Source organism: Pseudonaja textilis, chromosome Z (genome assembly GCF_049901715.1).
Source record: "Pseudonaja textilis isolate UNSWEBS1 chromosome Z, rPseTex1.2, whole genome shotgun sequence".
Classification (NCBI taxonomy): domain Eukaryota; kingdom Metazoa; phylum Chordata; class Lepidosauria; order Squamata; family Elapidae; genus Pseudonaja; species Pseudonaja textilis.
The window spans coordinates 63,481,652-63,502,277 of record NC_142008.1 but is presented as its reverse complement, the minus strand read 5'-3'; the positions used below and the strand labels follow the sequence as shown (position 1 = coordinate 63,502,277).

Genomic DNA, 20,626 nt, shown 5'->3' with positions numbered 1-20,626 from the left:
GCATATGGCACCTTTTGATTGCTATTTTTATGTATAAATGTTTAGTCAAATACTCTTGATTTTTCATAGTATATTTAAGCCAATATTAATTTCAGGTTCCTTATAAAATGGCTAAGACCATTTTTCAGCTTTTATTTATTCTTTTTATATGTTTAAATAGTTTGTAATTATTCTATTGCTGCAGGGTGATTTTTTTTTTTTATTAAATATATGCTTGCAACAATTTGTCAGTAATCCCATCTGAGTTTCTCAAGCAAATTAAAAATTTCAACAAAAAAAATAATGCACTATTCTACTTTTTCATGTAAATATGTGATTTTTACTACCTAAAAAACATAGTTTTCTTATATAAATACATGGTATTATTTTCTAAGTGTTTTAGGAGACCTATTATTTTAAAATTTTACCTTTTCATTTCTATCTAATTCTACCACCCTTGTAGCAATTAATAAAGTAATTCAGAAAGTTGTAATGATAGAATAAGTTTGTTTATTGATTGATTGATTGAATTTATATTTCCCCCTATTTGCCCATGGCAACTCGAGGCGGCTTACACAATATTAAACCACATTTACAACAATAAAACTAATAAAAGGAATCAAATAAATTAATATAGTATAATATGAAAAAATCATCCCCTGGCCTGGCAACAGTAGATCACACGAGCCATTTAATGGACTCCATCCTACTCTGGGTTCCACAGGCTTGCTGGCAGAACCAGGTCTTCAGCCCCTTCTGGAAGAGTATTGAATGTTTTAATCACTTGAGGGAATGATGTTCCAGAGAGAGGGAGACACCATGAGAAGGTCCTTCTTCTGGATCCCACCAGGTGTATCTCCCTCGGCATTTCCTGCCTCCCCGGTCTGATGAGCCAGGTAGACGTGACCAGCAAGAGACAATCCCTCAGATAACCTCGTCCCAAACCATGGAGGGTTTTAAAGGTGACAAACAGCACCTTGAATTGCACCCAGAAGCAAATTGGCAGCCAATGCAACTCCCGCAAGAGAGGTGATACATGTGCACACCAGAGTCTGCACAAAACATGCGGGCCACTGCATTTTGCACCAACTGAAGCTTCTGGATGCTCTTCAAGAGCAGCCGCATGTAGAGCATGTTGCAGTAGTTAAGACAAGAAAGTGACAAGGGCATGAGTGACTGTGAGTAAGGATTGTTGGTCCAGGAAAGGGCATAATTGGTGTACAACCCGCAGTTGCACAAAGGTCATCATGGCCACAACCACCACTTCTCTTCAAGCAGAAGTCGTGAGTCCAGGAGAATACCCAGATTACACACAGGATCTGTTCAGCATAGTGCCACCCCATCCAAGACCAAAGGTGGCAATTCTCCCTCAGCCAATGAACCCCAAATCCAGAGTCGCTCAGTCTTGCCAGGGTTTAGTTTCAACCCGTTGTTTGCCATCCAGACCCTAACAGCCTCCAGGCACTGTGAGAGGAAGGATATGGCATCGCTTAACTCTTTCTTTCTGTTTTCGTTAGCAAACTTTAGGAATTAAGACTCTAGGAATTTGGGGGAATAATGTGAGCAAAATATTTGACAGTGTTTACAATCATAGTACATTTCAGCCTGGGATCCTTGATTTATACCACTAAATCCTGCTGTATTATACCTGTACACCTGAGATAAGAATGCCTAAAGTGAGAAACAAAGAAAGAAAAAGATAGTATAATTTTGATTTAAAGGATGCGTATTAATTTTCTTCCCATGCTCTTCCGTTATGTAAACTCAGACAAGAAATCTAAACCAGAAAACAAGATTTTGGTATGGTTTCAGCTTAGTGTACTTTCCTCCAGGGACATTTTATGAAAATGTAGTCTACTGGATAAAACTGTAAATCTATTAAACTAATATAGGGAGAAAATGTTTTATAGATTACTTTTATAAGAATAAGTTAAAATAAGTTCTTTTTCCTGTATTTATGCCAGAGGGAAAATATTTAAGGACAGATAATTTTGAAAATACTTAAGCATTTGGATCTTTATCCAGAGTGGGCTGCTGCAGGTTCGGACTCGTCTGCCTGAACCCCTTGTTCCGATTCTGCATGGTTCAGAGAACCGGCAAAGCTGTTTTCAAGCCATTTTTCAGGCCTGAAAAAAGGCTTGTTTTTGAGCTGTTCTCAGGCCAGTTTTGGGGCTGTTTTCAGGCTGATTTTGGCCGGAAACACAGCTTGGAAATCACCCAAAACATGCCCCCCAAACTCCCCCAAAATGGCCTGAAAATGGGCAGGGCTGGACTAGCCAGTGATGGGATTAGTGTTGTGGTTAGCCGGCAGCAGGTACAGACAGCTGAGGAGAGCGAGGACTCGGATGAGGGGCCAGGACCATTAGGAAGTGGATTGCTGCCTTCAGAGATTGTGGGGGCTAGCAGCAGTGATGAGGAGGTTCCTGAGGGAGCCTGTGCTAAGTGCACGTGCACGAAGGATTGCTCAGAGGAAAGAGCAGTTACAACAGCATGGGCGACTCAGGAGTAAGGCTGCAAGGTAATGGCCCCTCCTTCAAAAAGATAAAAGCCAGCTGTGAAATTAACCTTTGCAGAAGGCAAAAAAGTTTTCAACTCAGCCTCGTGGACATTACAGCTGGTATTTGAAGACTCTTGTAAACTATTTCTTATCTGTTGTTTTTTGTCAGACTTGAAAAAAACTTGGCAACGCCAAGTTTAGTTGGAAGCGGCCTTTTATCTGTGAAGAAACAGGATTCTTAGCTGAAACTTAGATTATACTGCTGCCTTTGTCTTGTGTTTGCTTTCTTGGAACCAGGTTTGGGTCCGAACAATTAGGCCCAACTAGCTGAATCCTACTTGTTCCTTTGAGGCAAGTGGCCGGGAGGCAGGGCTGGGTGTGATGAGTGACATCACCTACCCAGTCACATGGCCCACCACTACCTTTATCTATTTTGAAAATTTTAAAAAATAATATCGTAAGCCCTGATTATCTTTCTTCAAAGTATATGCTATGTTATTTTTAGAAAGATATCACTGAAAAGTTATGCATTTTCTCTGCTAAAGCTTTCATTGAATTCTGCCAATGCTCATATGGTTCTTTTCTCCCATCTCCTTCTAATTTGTTTTTACACTATACTGTTTTACCTAAATGCTACTTAGATTACTCCATAATTGTGGCCCTAAATAACAAATGTGTGCTCTCTTATCCATTATTTTTGAGAAACAGTAATAAAAAGAAAATGCCAGAGTAAGCCTGCATGAATATTCAGGAACAACACTGATATTATATTTTTATGAATATTTTTGGAATGTTAAATTGTAATGGATGCAAATATAAACCATCATATATATTTCATATAGACCTTTTATAATTTATCCATTAGCTGGATAAATTTCTATCACTTTTATATAATTTTGGTAAAGTTCTTAAATCTTCTAAAGCAGTGGTTGTCAACCAGTGGGCTGCAGCCCATTGGTGATCCATGAGAAAATTTTGGTGGGCTGCAGAGAAATGTCCCCCCAAAGCAATTAATCCACACTGCACCCACCTGCTGGCTCCCACCTTTCAGCCGAGCGCAAATCTGCAAAAAGCAACACAGCCCTCACCAGCCAGGATGAGGTAATGTGCTGTTGCAGAAAGAGGGGGCTGGCGGCACAGGCAGGCTAAAGCAGTGATGGAGATGACCGGAAGGTGCAGGAGCACCATGCTACTTGCATTTGTGCAGCACTTCCACACCTTCCAGCTCGCCTCTCCTGGCCTGGGGTCTACCTCAATGGCTGCAGGCTGTAGGGACAGCCCAGGAAAAGTACTGGCTGGTGGTGATGGGAGGGGGCGGAGTGGGCAAGTCTGCGCTCACCATCCAGTTCAGAAGTCCAGAATGGAGCATCAGTGTCAGTTTCCTTGTCCCTCTGGGTCTGCTGCCGCCTCCCCCCCGCCCAGCCCCAGCCGTTGCTGCCTGGGGAAAGCATAGGAAAAGTGAGCAGAAACATAGTTCTCACTGGGGCGAAAGAGTGGAGATCGAGGAAAGCACAGGCAAGAGAAGACGGAAGCTGCCGCCTTTGAAAAGTGCTGCTTTCTGTTGCCTGTGCCTTCCAATCTCTGCTTTTTCTCCCCAGTGAGATCTCTGTTTCAGCTTGTTTTCTTTTGGGGCGGGCAGCAGGGATGTCAGGGCTGCTCTCCCCCCTCAGCAAGCCAGGCCTGGAGGAACTTGAAGAATTGTAGATGAGTGCCAGAGAAAGGCATGTTGGAAAAGCCAATACACATTTCCAGCACGTTCTGCTCTGTCCCGAAGTAAGATTGAGTGGGTGGAAGGGAGCAGGGGGAAGGAAAGGAGAAGCCCAGTTGGCTTTCTTTTGTCATGGGGGAGACCAAATGCACAGACCAAAAGAGTGCCAAGGAAGATGGGCTCCTAATAACCAGCCTGTTTGTGCAGGTGAGAGCTCGAGCTTTTCTGGGGTCAACACCCACCCCCTTCGGCCTCCACATGGGAGGGACCTTTTCTGCTTGGAAGTTGTGGGAGAAAACTGGAGCTTAGCCTTGGGGAGTCCTTTTCTTATGTGGAAGCCAATGGGGGGAGGGTTGTTGCTTGGTTATTAGAAGCCAGTCTTCGTAGGAGCTTCCAGCCCTGCCCCGCTTCCCTCCCCCAACGCCAGGCAGCCACACCTGGCAAAGGAGGGAGAGGTTTCCTCTGACTTGGGGGAGATATGAGATGGCTCTGCTTTTGTTCCATTTGAGGGGAAGCCGGTTCCTCCCCGTCCAGATCTTCCCAGCCCCCAGGCACCATGTGGCTTCTTATATCCTCCTTCTTCCCCCCCCCCCAAAAAAAAAGATGAGAGAGGCCCCTCCTTTCTCTTAGCTTTGACCCACAGGTATGATTAAGCATTTACGATTTTGTTACAATTAAATAAGCATTTATAGTATATATATTTGTATGTATGTGGATCTTTGGTTGTTCGGGTTTTCTCCTGCGTAAGATTCGAAGTATCTAGGCAACGTTTCGATGAAGTCTCATTCATCATCTTCAGGCTTCTGTCTCCGGCTCTGTGCTTCTCAGAGTAATGTGAGATTGCAGCTGCTTCCTCCTTTTAACTGCCAGTGGGGTGGGACTTGATTGGGTGGGGCTTGGCTGTGTTCTGATTGGGTGGGGGTGTGTTCTCATTGGTAGGGGTTTGGCTGTGTTCTGATTGGTTGGGGGTTAGCCGTGTTCTGATTGGTTGGAGCGTGTTCTGTTCAGGTGGGTGCTTGGTTGTGCTCAGGTTAGTCTTAGTTGCTGGGGGATTTGAGCTGGTGAGTTGTGATCTTGCTGTTTGGCTTCTAGTACGTGGTCCTGCTGCATCTTCATAGTGGGTGTCGGTTTGCTTCATGTATGGCTCAGAGGGGTTTGAAGTGGGTAGTGATGCAGCTGCAGTGCAGCTTCTGGTCCATGGTCGTGTCTCATTTTCTGAATGGGTGGGAGTCTGTTTTCTATATGGAAATGTGGTGGCATCTTGTGTGGCTCTCATGGGTGTGGGTCCGGTGTCCTTCTTCATGTTAGGTACTCGTCTGTTCATGAGGGCGGGTTTCCAAATGGCTGGAAGGCGGGAGGTGTCATCTCGTTTGTTCATGCTGTGTGGGCGTTTTTCTATCTCTATGGCTTCTCTGATTATTCTGCTGTTGAAGTGTTCGGTTTTGGCGATAGTTCTGATATTTTTAAAATCAATTTCATGTCCTGTGGCTTTGAGGTGTTGGACCAGGGAAGAGGTCGTTTCTTCTTTTTTGATTGAGTTCTTATGTTCTTCAATGCGTGCACTTATTCTTCTGTTAGTTTGTATGTATGTGTGTACATGTATATGTGTATATGTGTGTGTGTCTGTGTGTGTGTCTAGAACTACAAATTTAATAAGCCGATTAATTAATTGTTAGATAAACAAGAATCATGTCATCCTTCCTCAAATGATAATCTTATGCCTGTGTTGAATTAATACGTCCTCTGCTTTTCCTATTTAAAAGTATATTAGTTTTTACATTCTTTACTATGGTAACGTTTTTCCATAATAGAGTCACTTACTTAGCTTAATAAATATTTATATGTAAAATTAATATTCAGATTTTTACTTTTTTTCAGATGCCAGAATTTCAGAAGAAAACTGTCCATATCAAAGACCCAGAAAGGGTAGAAGAAATCATCTGTGGTCTCATCAAAGGAGGAGCTACCAAACTTCAAGTAAAGAGCAAACATTGTTATAAAAATTAAGAATATGAAATGCTTATTGGTATCATCATAGACAAAATCAGCTGCTTCTAGTTTCACTTTGGAACCCAGTATGAAGCAGGATTATATTTACTAAGTAAACTATCATGCATGAACCAAAAGCTTCAGTCGGTGCATTTTATCTAATGACAACTCTCTATTGACTTTTCAGAGAGATGGTTCCATTTATATCTGAATTTATATCACATGAATCAGTTTATATCTTTGATATAATTACAGAATTGCAGTACACATTTTAGTAGCTTGATAAATCTCCAAATGGACAAGTAGGTCATGAATGGTGAATGAAACTGAAATGAAAAACATAGGCTGCAGCTTGAATTCTTCTAAGTTAAAAAGCTGGATATTAACTTTCTAACTTATGTACCTCCATAAATTAAATTAAATGTTTACATTTTTATCTTTTAACCATATTTTTAAAAGTCTTCTTTGGTTTATTTGTAAGCATCATTGTTATACAGGACACTGTACTTAGAAATTCCTTTACTTTAATAATCCAAAGGGTATGCCTCTGTATGCAAGACTTTCTGTCTAATTTATTCTACTCTTTAAATTAATTTGGAAAGCAAAATATCAGTCCTTATTTCTGTTTCCAAGGATGACTCTGGGATCCACATAAGGTGAAAAAACATTTCTGGAAAATAAAATAGTAAGTGGCTACATCAAATGCTTAAGTGGAAAGTGTGCCTACTTCCAAAAAATAAGATAAAGTAGGAGCCTAATAGGGATTATAGGTAGCAACTTCACAAACTTGTCTTCTGGAAAATGGTTCTTTAGTCCTTTAATCAAGGATTCCTAAATTCATTTTTACACCAAGATTTACACATCATACTGGTACTGGCTATTTCACTACACACTAAATAAATCCAGTCAAATGTGATATGGCTTAATATAATGCTGCTGCTTTTTAAAATAACTCTTAAAGAACTAATATACTCAAAGACCTTCCTAGTTCAGCTGAGATGGTGATTGTATAATAAGCATATAAATTTTAGTAACCATGACCTGGGTGACAGAATCTCCATAGACATTTAAAAGACTATAAGTTTTAGTCCCACTTTGGCATAAAGCCAACTGAGTGACCTTGTGCCAGTCATTCCCTCTCAGCCCTTGGAAGAAGGCAGTATTGAAACCACTTCCAAAATCCTTGCTAATATAACTGCAGGGACTTGTCCATGTAATTGCAAGAAATCAATAAGAAAGGCTCACACAGATATTGTATCTATCATCTGATCTTAAATCTTCAAAACATTGATATTAAAATGATTAAATATTAAATAGAATAATATAAACATGACAGTGGAACAATATAATCAATAATATCCCAAACATAAGGAGCAACCCTAATTCATTCACAATTCAAGAGACTAAGATGATAACACACACACACACACACACACACACACACACACACAATCACTGAAGGCATCCAACTTAATAACTTTATGCAGTGGTGGGATTCAAATAATTTAACAATTGGTTTTCTGCCCTAATGAGATCTTCCAACAACCAGTTTGCCAAACTGCTCAGAAAGTCCATTTCTCCTGAAGTGGTGCGAACTGGCTGAATCCCACCACTGACTTTATGAATGACTGACAGAGTTGGATCCTGTCTAGAAACAGGAATACTACAGTATTAAAAGTAACTTTAAAAGGTTATGATTTCTTACAGACATTTCAGATTTGCAATAAAAAGTCCTAACATAGGATGTTGATCACAGAATGGCAGAATCATCTTCAGCTAGCCATGAATCTCCACCCTTTCAAACATGCATTTCAAAATTTCATGCCAATGTTAAGGACCATAATGTCACTGTGACATTTTGTCATTTGTTCCCCCTTGACCTCAGCACTGAGTGCTCTTCTACAGTTTAGGTAGATAGATTAACAGAGTTAGAAGGAACCTTGTAGGTCATCTAATTCAACCCCCGCCCAAGCAGGAGACCCTACGCCATCCCTGACAAATGGCAGTCCAATTTCCCCTTGAAAGTCTCCAGTGATGAAGCTCCCACAACTTCCGAAGGCAAGCTGTTCCATTGGTTGATTGTTCTCACTGTCAGAAAATTTATCCTTATTTCTAGGTTGAATTTCTCCTTGTTCAGTTTACATTTGTTATTCTTTGTCTGGCCTTCAGGTTCCTTGGAAAATAACTTTTGACACCTTTCTCTCTGTCACAGCCCCTCAAATATTGGAACACTGCTATCATGTTTCCCCTGGTCCTTCTTTTCACTAGACTAGCCATTTCCAGTTCCTGTAACCATTCTTCATACGTTTTAGTCTCCAGTCCCCTAATCATCCTGGTTGCTCTTCTCTGTACTTTTTCTAGAGTCTCAACATCTTTTTTTATAATGTGATGCAGTACTCTAGGTGTGGTCTAAGGCTTTATAGAGTGGTATTAGTATTTCCCTTGATCTTGATTGTATCCCTCTGTTAATACAATTTAGGATTGCATTAGCTTTTTTGGCTGCTGCTGCACACTGCTGGCTCATATTTAGCTGGTTGTCTACTAAAACTCCAAGATCCCTCTCACAGTTACTGCTATTACGCCTGGTTTTACCCAGTCTGTATGTGTACAGTAAAGGTAAAGGTTTCCCTCGCACATACATGCTAGTTCCTGACTCTAGGGCGGTGCTCATCTCCGTTCCTAAGCCGAAGAGCCAGCGCTGTCTGATGACGATTCCATGGTCATGTGGCCAGCATGACTAAAACCCAAAGGTGCACGGAACGCTGTTACCTTCCCACCAAACATGGTCCCTATTTTTCTACTTGCATTTTTACATGCTTTCAAACTGCTAGGTTTCTGGGGCAAGGAATGGGAGCTTACTCCATTATGCGGCGCTAGAGATTCGAACTGCTGAACTTTCTGATTGACAAGCTCAGCATCTTATCCACTGATCCACCACATCCCTGATATGTGTAGTTTTGGTTTTTCTTGCCCGTGTAAGACCTTACTTTTCTCTACATTGAATTTCATTTTGTTAGATAAAGCTGAGTGTTCAAGTTTGTCAAGATCCATCTGGATCTTGTTCTAGGGTGTTAGCTATTCCTGCCAGCTTAGTATTATCTGCAAATTTGGTAAGTTCCCCTTCTATTCCCTCATCTAAGTCGTTAATGAAGGTATTGAAGAGTATTGGGCCTAAGACATAACCTTGTTAGCACCCCACTGCTTACTTCCCTCCATGTAGACTTAGACTCATTAAGGACTACTCATTGAGTACGGTTGCGAGTCCATCTAGTGGTGGAGCTATCTATTCCACTTTTTTTTTAGCTTACCAAGAAGTAGGTTGTGATCTACTTTTTTTGAATGTCTTGCTGAAATAGAAATATATTATGTCCACAATATTTCACTGGTCTACTAACTTAATCACTATGTTGAAGAATAAAAAAAAGATTGGTTTGGCATTATCTGTTTTAACAAACCCATGCTGACCAGTAGTTATTATTTTACTCATTTCTAGATATTGGCAGATTTATTTTTTAATTATCTTTTCCAGTATCTTCCTGGATATTGATGTTAGGCTCATTGGTCTGTAGTTTCCTGGGTGGTTTTTTTCCCCTTTTTTGAAGATGGAAACCACATCAGCTCTTTTCCAGTCCTCTGCTAGTTCCTTGGTGCTCCAGGATATTTGAAAGATGTGGTATAGTGGTTCTAAGACGACATCTGCCATCTCATTTAGAACTTTGAGATGTAATCCATCAGGTCCCTGTAATTTGTACTCATCAAGATTAGACAAGTGTCCTCTTACCTTTTTTTGTTGTTGTTGCTTATTTTAACTTTTATTTCTTTTACAGTTATGTTTTGGTAGGTTTTTTTGCGTGAAGACTAATGCAAAGAATGAGTTAAGTAGCTCTGCTTTCTCTCTGTTCCCTGTTACTTCCTTGCTGTCTTCTCCTTTTAGTGGGCTGACTGTTTCCCTTGACTGGTTTGGAAACCTGGTAGGGAAAATTTTTGACTGGTCCCGCCCTCCCACCCCCGCTTTTACCTCTCCTACCTCTCCTGTATTCTGTTGTTTATTAGCTCAGCTGATTTACACGGCAGAGCGGATTGCCATGCCTCAGCTAACTAAAAAACAGCACAGTTCACCATAATTGATAAAGAGGGCAGTCTCTGAATCCTCCATGCACAATATGCGCATTTGGTGCATGCGTGCAATAGACATGCCTACACAGCTCACCAGCGTTGATACAGAAAACAGTGTTTGAGCACTGCTTGAGATGCCCAAAGTGAGCTCTCCGAAATGGTAGAAAACATTTTGAAACTCACCCCTGTCTCTCACCCAAGGTTCCTGCAGTTTCAACTCCCTCTATCACTTCTCTGTTTGTAAGAATTAAGTCCAGTATGGCTGTCCCTCTAGTTCCTTCCTCTCCCTTTTGGACAACAAAGTTGTCAGCTAGGTTGATTAGGAACCTATTGATTTTTCACTTGATGCAGAATTAGTTTTTCAATGGATGTCACGGTAATTGAAGACCCCTTTACTATTTTAGTGTTTTTCCTATCTGTATTTGTTAGTTAGCAAAAAGGACATCTATATTTTTTTCTGCTTGATTGGGTGACCTATAGTATACACCTATGGCCATGTCATTCTTTTTTTTCCCCATATGTGGGTTTTATCTTTGGTTTCATGCATTTCTGTAGCAATATAGTGGTCCTTTACATACAGTGCAATTCCACCTCCTCTTTTATGGGGTCTGGGTTTTTTTGACCAATTTCTATCCTATCAGTATGTTCCAGTCATGGGTTTGGTACCACCAAGTTTCTGTAATTCCAACTATATCATATCTACCTTCATGTATTAATAGTTCAGGTTCACCCTGTTTGTTCCCCAGACTTTGTGGCATTTGTATATAGGCACTTGAGATCTGACTCTGGGTATGCCTCCTATGTCTCCTATTTGGTGCTTGAGTTTGTCTTCCTTTCCATCCCTTCTTATGTCATTATTTGACTTGCTTTCTAGGGGTTTTTGCTTGGAATTAGTTCCGGGGGATCCTAAAGATTGGTCACCCTTCCTTCTCAATTTTAGTTTAAAGCCCTCCTGATAAGTTGAGCCAGTTGTTTCCCAAAAACATTCTTCCCAGTCTTTGTGAGATGCAGCCCATCCTTTGGCAAAAGCCTATCATGGAGATAGTATAGACCATGGTCCAGGAATCCAAAGGGTTTTTTTGGCCGCACCAACCCTTTAGCCAGTTGTTCACTTCTATAATTCTTTGTTCTCTTACTGGATGTTATCCTGTCATTGGCAGTACAGCTGAAAAAAATTATTGTGAACCTAAGTCCTTCACTTTCTTGCCTAGCTACTCGTAATCACTCAATATTGCTTTTAAGTCCCTTTTTGTGTCATTCATCCCTATAGGTAGTAGTAGAAAAGTAGATGGTAATCTGTGGGTTTTATTATTTTGGTTAGGTTCTCAGCAACATCTTTGATTTTTGCTCCAGTGAAACAACAAACCTCTGGTTTACAGACAGCTGCTTCTGTAGAATTAAATCTCCTATCACCAGCACTCGCCTTTTTTTCCTAGGGAGGTTTTGGGTATTTTTCTATCTATCACAGAAGTATTTGGTGGTGCTACTTTTTTAAGGACATTTGATGATGCTTCTTTTCTGTGTGTCTGCATGTTTTCTTTGAGGGAGAGTCCATGATATTGATTGCTTAGCACCAGTAAGACTGCATCAGAGTAGGTTGTCATTGCTTTGTATTTTATCACGCTATCTTTGAAATTAGCAAAGATACAGGTATTGTTAAAAGTCAGATTTTAAGGGACTATATTTTTAAAATAGTTTCTAGAATGGCATCTTAACCACTAGCTTGGCTCTCAGAACAACATACAGACTACTAAAATATGCTTATAATATTTGATTTATTTCAAGTTCTCTTACATCTTAATTTATCTACAAAATTCGCCTCAATTTTTTTTTAAAACAAAGTTTTTATTTTTTACAACAAACATACGAACAAAACATAAAAATATAAAACCAACTTTCAATTATATACATACAGTGTGTCAGTTGGTTACAATCTTTTGTGCTATGCTTTTTTTACCATTACTCACAAGTTATATAAATTCTCACCTTATCGATCTAGCTTGTGCTTATATAATATCAATTATTAAACATTCATTTGACTATTTTTCCATCATTTTATACGAGATATGCTAATTTTCATTTTGATTTAATCTTACACATTCATCCAATGGTTAATATCAATCTATTAACTTTTATTGTAAGTCTTACTAGTCTATTTCTTTACCATGTCTTTTTATCTAACCATTGATAAAATAAATCCCATATCATATAAAATTGTTTATCCTCTTGTTCTCTAATTTCAAATGTCAGTTTACTCATTTCGGCACAGTCCATGATTTTCTTAATAATTTCCTCCTGCATAGGTATTTTTTCATTTTTCCAGTTCTTAGCAAATACAATTCTAGCCGCTGTTAAAACATTTACAATCAAATATTTCAATTCTTTACAATATATTTCAGATATAATTCCCAGTAAAAGTATCTCAGGTTTATGTGTTGTTTTGTCACTTTTTCCAACCATGTGTGGATTATAGTCCAATATCTTTTTGCATCTGAGCATGTCCACCACATGTGGTAATATGAACCAGGTATCTGATGACATTTCCAACATTTATCTGATTTATCCTTGAACATCCTGGCAATTCTCGTCGGGGGTAAGTGCCACCTGTAAAACATCTTATACAAATTTTCTTTATACATAGCTGACATTGTCATTTTATAATTTTGAGACCACAATTTTTGTGATTTATCTAAGTCAATCCCATATCCGAAATTTTTCCCCCACGCAATCATTGTTTCTTTTACTTGTTCTTCCTCTAATTTAAACTCTAGCAAATGTCCATAAAGGTTTTTGATTACTTTTTCATCAGTACCTGTCAAAATTTTATCTAAATCAGTCAACTTGTCATAGATACCTTCTGTTTTAACATCTTTATCAAATCTAGATTGTATTTGCAAATATGAAAACCAATTCATTTTTACACCTTGTTCTTTCAACGCTTGCATAGATTTAAGTTCACCCTTTTCATTCAACATCTCACCATATCTAACTGTTTGTTCCTTTTTATATATTATTGGATAGGAAAAAGCTTCAATAGTAGATAACCATAGTGGAATTTTTAAATAATATTGCTTTTTTATCTTCTCCCAGTTTAGAAACAATGCTTCTCGAATGGAATGTCTTCTAAAATACCCCCGTGTTTTAGTTCCCTTATACCAAGGAAGGCGTGCCACCCTAACAGCAAGTCATGTCCTTCTAAATTCAAAAGTCTAGTACTCCTTAATGTTATCCACTCCTTTACCCACATCAGATTTGTCGCTTGGTAGTATAATTCCCAACTGGGCAAAACAAATCCTCCTCTTATTCTTGCATCTTGTAACAATTTAAGTTTTATTCTTGCTTTCTTCCACTGCCAAATGTATTTTAGCACCATTCTGCTTAAATCTTCAAAAAATTCTTTCCCTAATCAGATTGGAATTGTCTAGAATAAGTATAAGATTCTGGGCAATACATTCATCTTAATTGTAGATATTCTCCCAATCAGTGATAATTGTAAATTTTCCCATTTTATCAAATCTGTTGCAATCTGTTGTTTAAGTTTGAGATAATTGTCCTCCTTAAGTGTGCTACATCTTGGTGTTATATGTATTCCTAAATACTTAACCTTGTTTGTGACCTGGATCCCCAAAACTTCCTCCAATTCTTTCTTTCGTCTTACTAACACATTCTTTGCTAAAATCTTTGTTTTCCCATACTTTCCCATACTCTTCTATCTTTTCTATCAGTTTAGGTGCAGACTCCAATGATCCTCTAATATAAATACCAGGTCATCTGCAAAAGCTTGTAATTTATACTCTTCTTTTAAAATTTTCATTCCTTTTATTTCTTTTTCTTCTCTGATGTTCCTATTCAGCACTTCCAGTGTTAACACAAACAACAGAGGCGACAGTGGACAGCCTTGTCTGGTCCCTTTTCTTATATCTATAAAGTCTGTTAACTCTCCATTTATCATAACCTTTGCAGTTTGTTTATGATATATCGTTTCAGTGGCTTGAGTAAATTTTTTACCAAAGCCCATTTGGTCTAATTGTAACAGCATAAAACGCCAATTCACATTGTCAAAGGCTTTTTGTGCATCTATAAACATCAGAGCCGTTTGTTTTTCAGGATGTGCCTCATAGTATTCCAATGTATCTAAAATTATTCTCATGTTATCTTTAATCTGTCTCTTCGGCAGAAATCCATTTTGATCAGGATGAATAAAATTGTTTAAATATCTTTTCATTCTTTCTGCCAGAATTGAAGCAAAAATTTTATAATCTGAATTTAACAGTGATAAAGGTCTGTAATTTTTAACTTGCTGTGGGTCTGTGTCCTCCTTCAGTACAAGTGTTATATATATGCTTCTGACGATGTTTCGGGTATTCTCTTCTTTGTCATAACTTCATTCATAATTTCTAATAAGTGAAGATTCAATGTTTCCTGGAATGTCTTAAAAATTCCACCGGCAAACCGTCTGGACCTGGTGCTTTCCCAATGTTTTGCTTTTTTAAAGCTTATGTTAATTCCATCATTGTTATATTACTTTCTAACATTGTTTCAATATCTTTGGGTATCTGGCGCAAATTTGCTTCCTGTAAGTATTGTTGAATTCTTTCTTCCTGAACATTCTCTCGATGGTACAGTTTTCCATAGTAATCTTGAATAATTTTTTTTCTTCTCTGCATTTCCATAGCATATGTCCTTGTTCGTTTATCAATTGATTTATTCTTCTTGAGTCTCTTTCCTTTCTCAATTTATATGCTAGCCATCTGCCTGGTTTATTTGCATCTTCAAAATAGTTCTGCTTAGCATTTTTAATTTTTTGTGCTATTTCTTCTTTTTTCATTAGCCCCATTTTATGCTTAGTTATGTCCATTTTAATTTTAATGTCCTTTTTTGGTGGAAATTTCTGTAGTTCTTTTTCCAACTTCCTGTGGTCATCTTCCAATATTTTAAAGATTTTTTTCTGTTTTATATTTATTTTCCTTGTATCATTATCAAACCTCTTGTATAAGCCTTCATCGCGTCCCAGAGGTTCTGTAATGATGTGTCCTCTTTTGTATTTTCTTTAAAGAAAAAAGTCAATTCTCTCTCAATTTTCTGTTCAAAGTCTTTTTCCTTTAATATCGTATTATTTAAAGTCCATCTAGATCTCCTTTTTTGTCCTTTCCATACAAGTGTTATTGGATTGTGATCTGCCCAAGTGCTTGCTTCTATTTCAATGTCTTGTATGTTAGAAAGCAATTCTGTTAACATCCATATCATATCTATTCTAGACCATGATGCATGTCTATTTGAATAAAAGGTATATTGTTTATTTTCCGCGTTTCTCTCTCTCCATGCATCTTTTAAGTTTATCTCATCTACCATTCGAAAGAAGGATTTTGGCAATGTCTTTCTAGTTTTCTTTGCTGTTTTTTGTGTTTTATAATCCAATTTGTTATTTATTATTCCATTAAAATCTCCCATCAGACAGATATTAGCATAGTCCAGTTCATCTATTTTCTTATGTAATTTCCTGTAAAAATCTTCTTGGTTATCATTTGGAGCATAGATTGCTATTAAAAGTGTCTTTAGATTATTTTCTGTTATCTCCACCATCAAAATCCTTCCATCATCATCTGTATATATTTGTTCCGCAGGGATTGTATCTCTAATGTATAACACCACTCCTCTTTTTTTACAATGTGTTAATGCTGTAAATAATTTCCCTAAATTTTGTTGTTTCAATATATAATCATGTTGTTTTTTAATATGTACTTCTTGTCGGCAGATTATATCAAATTTTAATTTCTCTAATTTATGAAATATTTTTCTTTTTTTAATAGCTGAATTAAGCCCATTTATATTAATTGTAATCAATTTTTTCTCATCCATTTTAGACTTTGTAAGAAGGATTTGTTGCTCTAGTAGATCTTGGTTCTCATTGTTCTCTGGGTACACTACCTACGGCTCCTTCCTCTTTTTCAATTACTGCTGTACATTCCTCTTGAAATTCAATTAACGACTCTTCTTTTCTTGTATCTTCCTCCTTTCCTTTAAAATATTCCAGATAGAATAACTCAGCTTTTTCAACTGTATCAATTCTTTGCCTTTGTTCCTGCCAGGTAAACATGAGACGTTTGGGTATCAACCAACTGTAATTTGTTCCTCTCTTAAGTAACTCTTTGGTCAAGAATAAATATTCTCTTCTTATCTCTCTCACTCTTCTCGGTACCTATTTCAGTAGCACCATTTCTTTATCTTTGTACTTTAGTGTTTTTTCTCTTGCCGCCTGCAGTATTTGTGATTTAATTATTTTCTTAGTAAATCTGATATAACTTCTCTTGGCAGTTTATTTCTCATTGCATATCTTGTATAGACACAAAAAACCTCATCCATTCCATCCATCATTGTCTCTTTAGTTACCTCTAATGCTTCCGCCATGATTTCTGTCATCATTTCAGCAAGGTTTTCACCCTTTTCTTCTTCTATATTTTGAAATCTAAGATAGAATTCTGATCTATCAATTTCCCATCCCAATGATTGCAGAGATCTGCCCATATCTCTTTCCACTTCACTCAATTGGGTATCCATATCTCCAATCTTCTAATCTCTTTGTACATCTTGTTCTTCAATTTTCTTAATTCTGTCCTCGTATTGCATCATCATCTGTTGAATATTTTCAATTTTTTCATCTGTCTTTTCCGTTCTTTGCTTAATATTCTCTGTTCTCTTTTCAATATTATCTGTTTTTACTTGTATCTTTTGAATTCCTTGCATAATCATCTGCAGTGTCACTTCTTTCTCCTTTTCTTGTTGTAACAATCACCTGTATGGATCGTTGTCCTCCAGATGGTGAGGAAGAAGAAGTCGGGATTGAAGAAGCTGAGGCTGGTATTTTTCTGCTCATCTTAAAGTACAATAGAAAAATTGAAAAGAAAAAGCAAGAGCAGCCAATTGCCACTCCAGTAAAAAAATAATAATAATAATAATAAAAATAAAAGAGGGAAGGGAAAAATCTTCAAGCACTTGAATACCTTAATCCAATTGGTTCCAATTATGTAGGAAAAAAGGAAAAAAAGAAAAAAAATATAAAATGGAAAAAGGATGAAAAAATAAAAAAAATTAAGAAAAGATTTAAAAAGATAGAGATCTGTATATTCCCCTTGCCAAAAAGGTAAAACAAAGCGTGGGGGGGGGGGAGTAGTGTTATTCTTGTATGTCCAAATATAAAAATCTAACTGGGGAAGGGGGCGGGAATAGAGAAAAAAAGGAAAGAGAAAATGCAATTCTGTCAACGAGCAAAGCACTGCCACTATATGTTTGAGGCTCTTTACTAAATCAAAAAACAAAACTTCCAGTTCTCTTTTCAAGGTCTCTTCAATCTTCTTTCTTCAATTTCAAATCCAGACTCCAGCTATCAGTAGTTCCACAGAAGAGCACCTGCAAACAATCTACATGCTCTTCCCACTATCTTTTCAATGAAAAGCACAGAGTCCTTGAATGTAACAGCAAATGTATCAACAAGAAAGAAAGAAAGAAAGAAAGAAAGAAAGAAAGAAAAACAATGTATCCAAGCCTCCAGGTGGCAGCGCTACTTATTTCCCTTTCCCTTGGATACATTTCACTTCCCCTCTAATATTAAAATCAGGAATAATAAAAAGTATAAAGAATCTAAAATTATTAAAAAGAAAAAGCACGGGTTTGTTAAGAACAGATCATGCCAAACCAATCTTACTTCATTCTTCAACACAGTGACTAAATTAGTAGACCAGCAAAATACTGTGGCAGGAATAGCTAACAACCAAGAAGATAGGCTCAAGATCCAGATGGATTTTGACAGACCAGAACACTGGGCCATATCTAACAAAATGAAATTCAGTGTAGAGAAAAGTAGACCACAACCTATTTCTTAGTAAGCTAGAAAAACGTGGAATAGATAGCACCACCACTAGATAGATTCGCAACTGGCTGACAAACCATACTCAACGAATAGTCCCTAATGGGTCTAAGTCTACATGGAGGGAAGTAAGCAGTGGGGTGCCACAAGGTTCTGTCTTAGGCTCAGTACTCTTCAATATCTTCATTAACGACTTAGATGAGGAAATAGAAGGGTAACTTACCAAATCTGCAGATGATATTAAGCTGGCAGGAATAGCTAACAACCAAGAAGATAGGCTCAAGATCCAGATGGATTTTGACAGACCAGAACACTGGGCCATATCTAACAAAATGAAATTCAATGTAGAGAAAAGTAAAGTCCTACACTTAGGCAAGAAAAACCAAAAGTACACATATAGACTGGGTGAAACCAGGCTCAATAGCAGTAACTGTGAGAGGGATCTTGGAGTCTTAGTGGACAACCAGCTAAATATGAGCCAGCAGTGTGCAGCAGCAACCAAAAAAACTAACGCAATCCTAAGTTGTATTAACAGAGGGATACAATCAAGATCAAGGGAGGTACTAATACCACTCTATAAAGCCTAAAACCACACTGAGAGTACTGTATCCAGTTTTGTTCACCACATTAAAGGACTCTGTGCTTTTCATTGAAAAGATAGTGGGAAGAGCATGTAGATTGTTTGCAGGTGCTCTTCTGTGGAACTACTGATAGCTGGAGTCTGGATTTGAAATTGAAGAAAGAAGATTGAAGAGACCTTGAAAAGAGAACTGGAAGTTTTGTTTTTTGATTTAGTAAAGAGCCTCAAACATATAGTGGCAGTGCTTTGCTCGTTGCTTTCTAACATACAAGACATTGAAATAGAAGCAAGCACTTGGGCAGATCACAATCCAATAACACTTGTATGGAAAGGACAAAAAAGGAGATCTAGATGGACTTTAAATAATACGATATTAAAGGAAAAAGACTTTGAACAGAAAATTGAGAGATAATTGACTTTTTTCTTTAAAGAAAATACAAAAGAGGACACATCATTACAGAACCTCTGGGACGCGATGAAGGCTTATACAAGAGGTTTGATAATGATACAAGGAAAATAAATATAAAACAGTTTTGTTCACCACGTTATAAAAAAGATGTTGAGACTCTAGAAAAAGTACAGAGAAGAGCAACCAGGATGACTAGGGCACTGGAGGCTAAAACATACAATGAAGGGTTGCAGGAACTGGACTTGGCTAGTCTAGTAAAGAGAAGGACCAGGGGAGACATGATAGCAGTCTTCCAATATTTGAGGGGCTGCCACAGGGAGGAAGGGGTCAAGCTATTTTCTAAAGCGCCTGTAGGGCAGACAAGGAATAATGGATGGAAACTGAACAAGGAGAGATTTAACCTGGAAATAAGGAGAAACTTTCTGACAGTGAGAATAATCAACCCATGGAACAGCTTGCCCTCAGAAGTTGTGGGAGCTCCATCACTTGAGACTTTCAAGAAGAGATTGGACTGCCATTTGTCAGAAATGGTGGACTAGATGGACCCTTCCAACTCTGATTATCTGTTATATGTAAAATATTTAGATATAGTATTGCTTTCCATTATATAAATCCTCCAAAATAAATCATAAGAAAACAGCTTCATACCAAGCAGTGAATGAGATGGACAATGTTCAGGTCATACAAGATCATATCAAAGGACTCCCAAAGCTTTTCAGAATATTTGGTTATTTTGTGTAGATCTTTATTTTGCTAAAATGTTACTTCAATATTTGCTAAAATTTACTATAATACATAATTAATTACTAAACGTCTGTGAAGATTCTCAGTCATTCAGGTCATGGTTGTCCCAAAGGTGCTTTTTCAAGAGGCAACTGGACTTTCTGATTTTTCTTTAAAGACATTTCACTTCTCATCCAAGAAACTTCTTCAGCTCTGAAGAAACTGAAGAAGCTTCTAGGATGAGAAGTGAACCAGAAAGTGCAGTTGCCTCTTGAAAAAGCACCTTTGGGTATAATACAAAAGCTTCAGTGCACTTAAAATTAAATGAGAGCAAAACCTATAAGTAGAACACTGATTTTTCTTTTAGATTTTACATTTCAAATATTTAGTTTTATTTTGCATTCATGATATATTTCTTTATATACTGTTTACAGATAATTACAGACTTTGATATGACGCTAAGTAGGTTTACCCATAATGGCAAAAGATGCCCAACATGTCATAGTGAGTATTATAGATTTGTTGTAAAAAAAATTCATAACTCTCATGAAACTCAAGAACACCTATGACTGAAAACACATAGCAGAAGAAAAAAATCTTGGATTTTCCTTCTGGTGCATTGTTTGGTCTGGTTGTGATATGTTACATTTTTAACTATTGTTTTACATTTATCACCATTACATTCTTCTAGATTCTGTGTAGTGGATTATAGCATAAACAATCCCATTTTAATAAGGACATTGGATTTGTGAAAAAAATGG

The 20,626-nt window shown here is 37.6% G+C and overlaps 1 protein-coding gene across 13 annotated transcripts in view; it reads left to right on the top strand.

The window, feature by feature from the left end:
* The window catches only part of NT5C3A (5'-nucleotidase, cytosolic IIIA), a 135,173-nt gene that overhangs the window by 92,215 nt on the left and 22,332 nt on the right, over positions 1–20,626 (top strand). For 10 of the 13 annotated variants that reach the window (XM_087917947.1, XM_087917944.1, XM_087917951.1 and 7 more), the window contains 2 exons: positions 6,063–6,161; positions 20,300–20,369. In XM_087917947.1, the coding sequence (XP_087774073.1) occupies positions 6,063–6,161; positions 20,300–20,369 (169 nt within the window). The remainder of the gene's footprint in view (positions 1–6,062; positions 6,162–20,299; positions 20,370–20,626) is intronic. The other 3 variants (XM_087917950.1, XM_087917949.1, XM_087917948.1) reach the window with 1 other exon arrangement.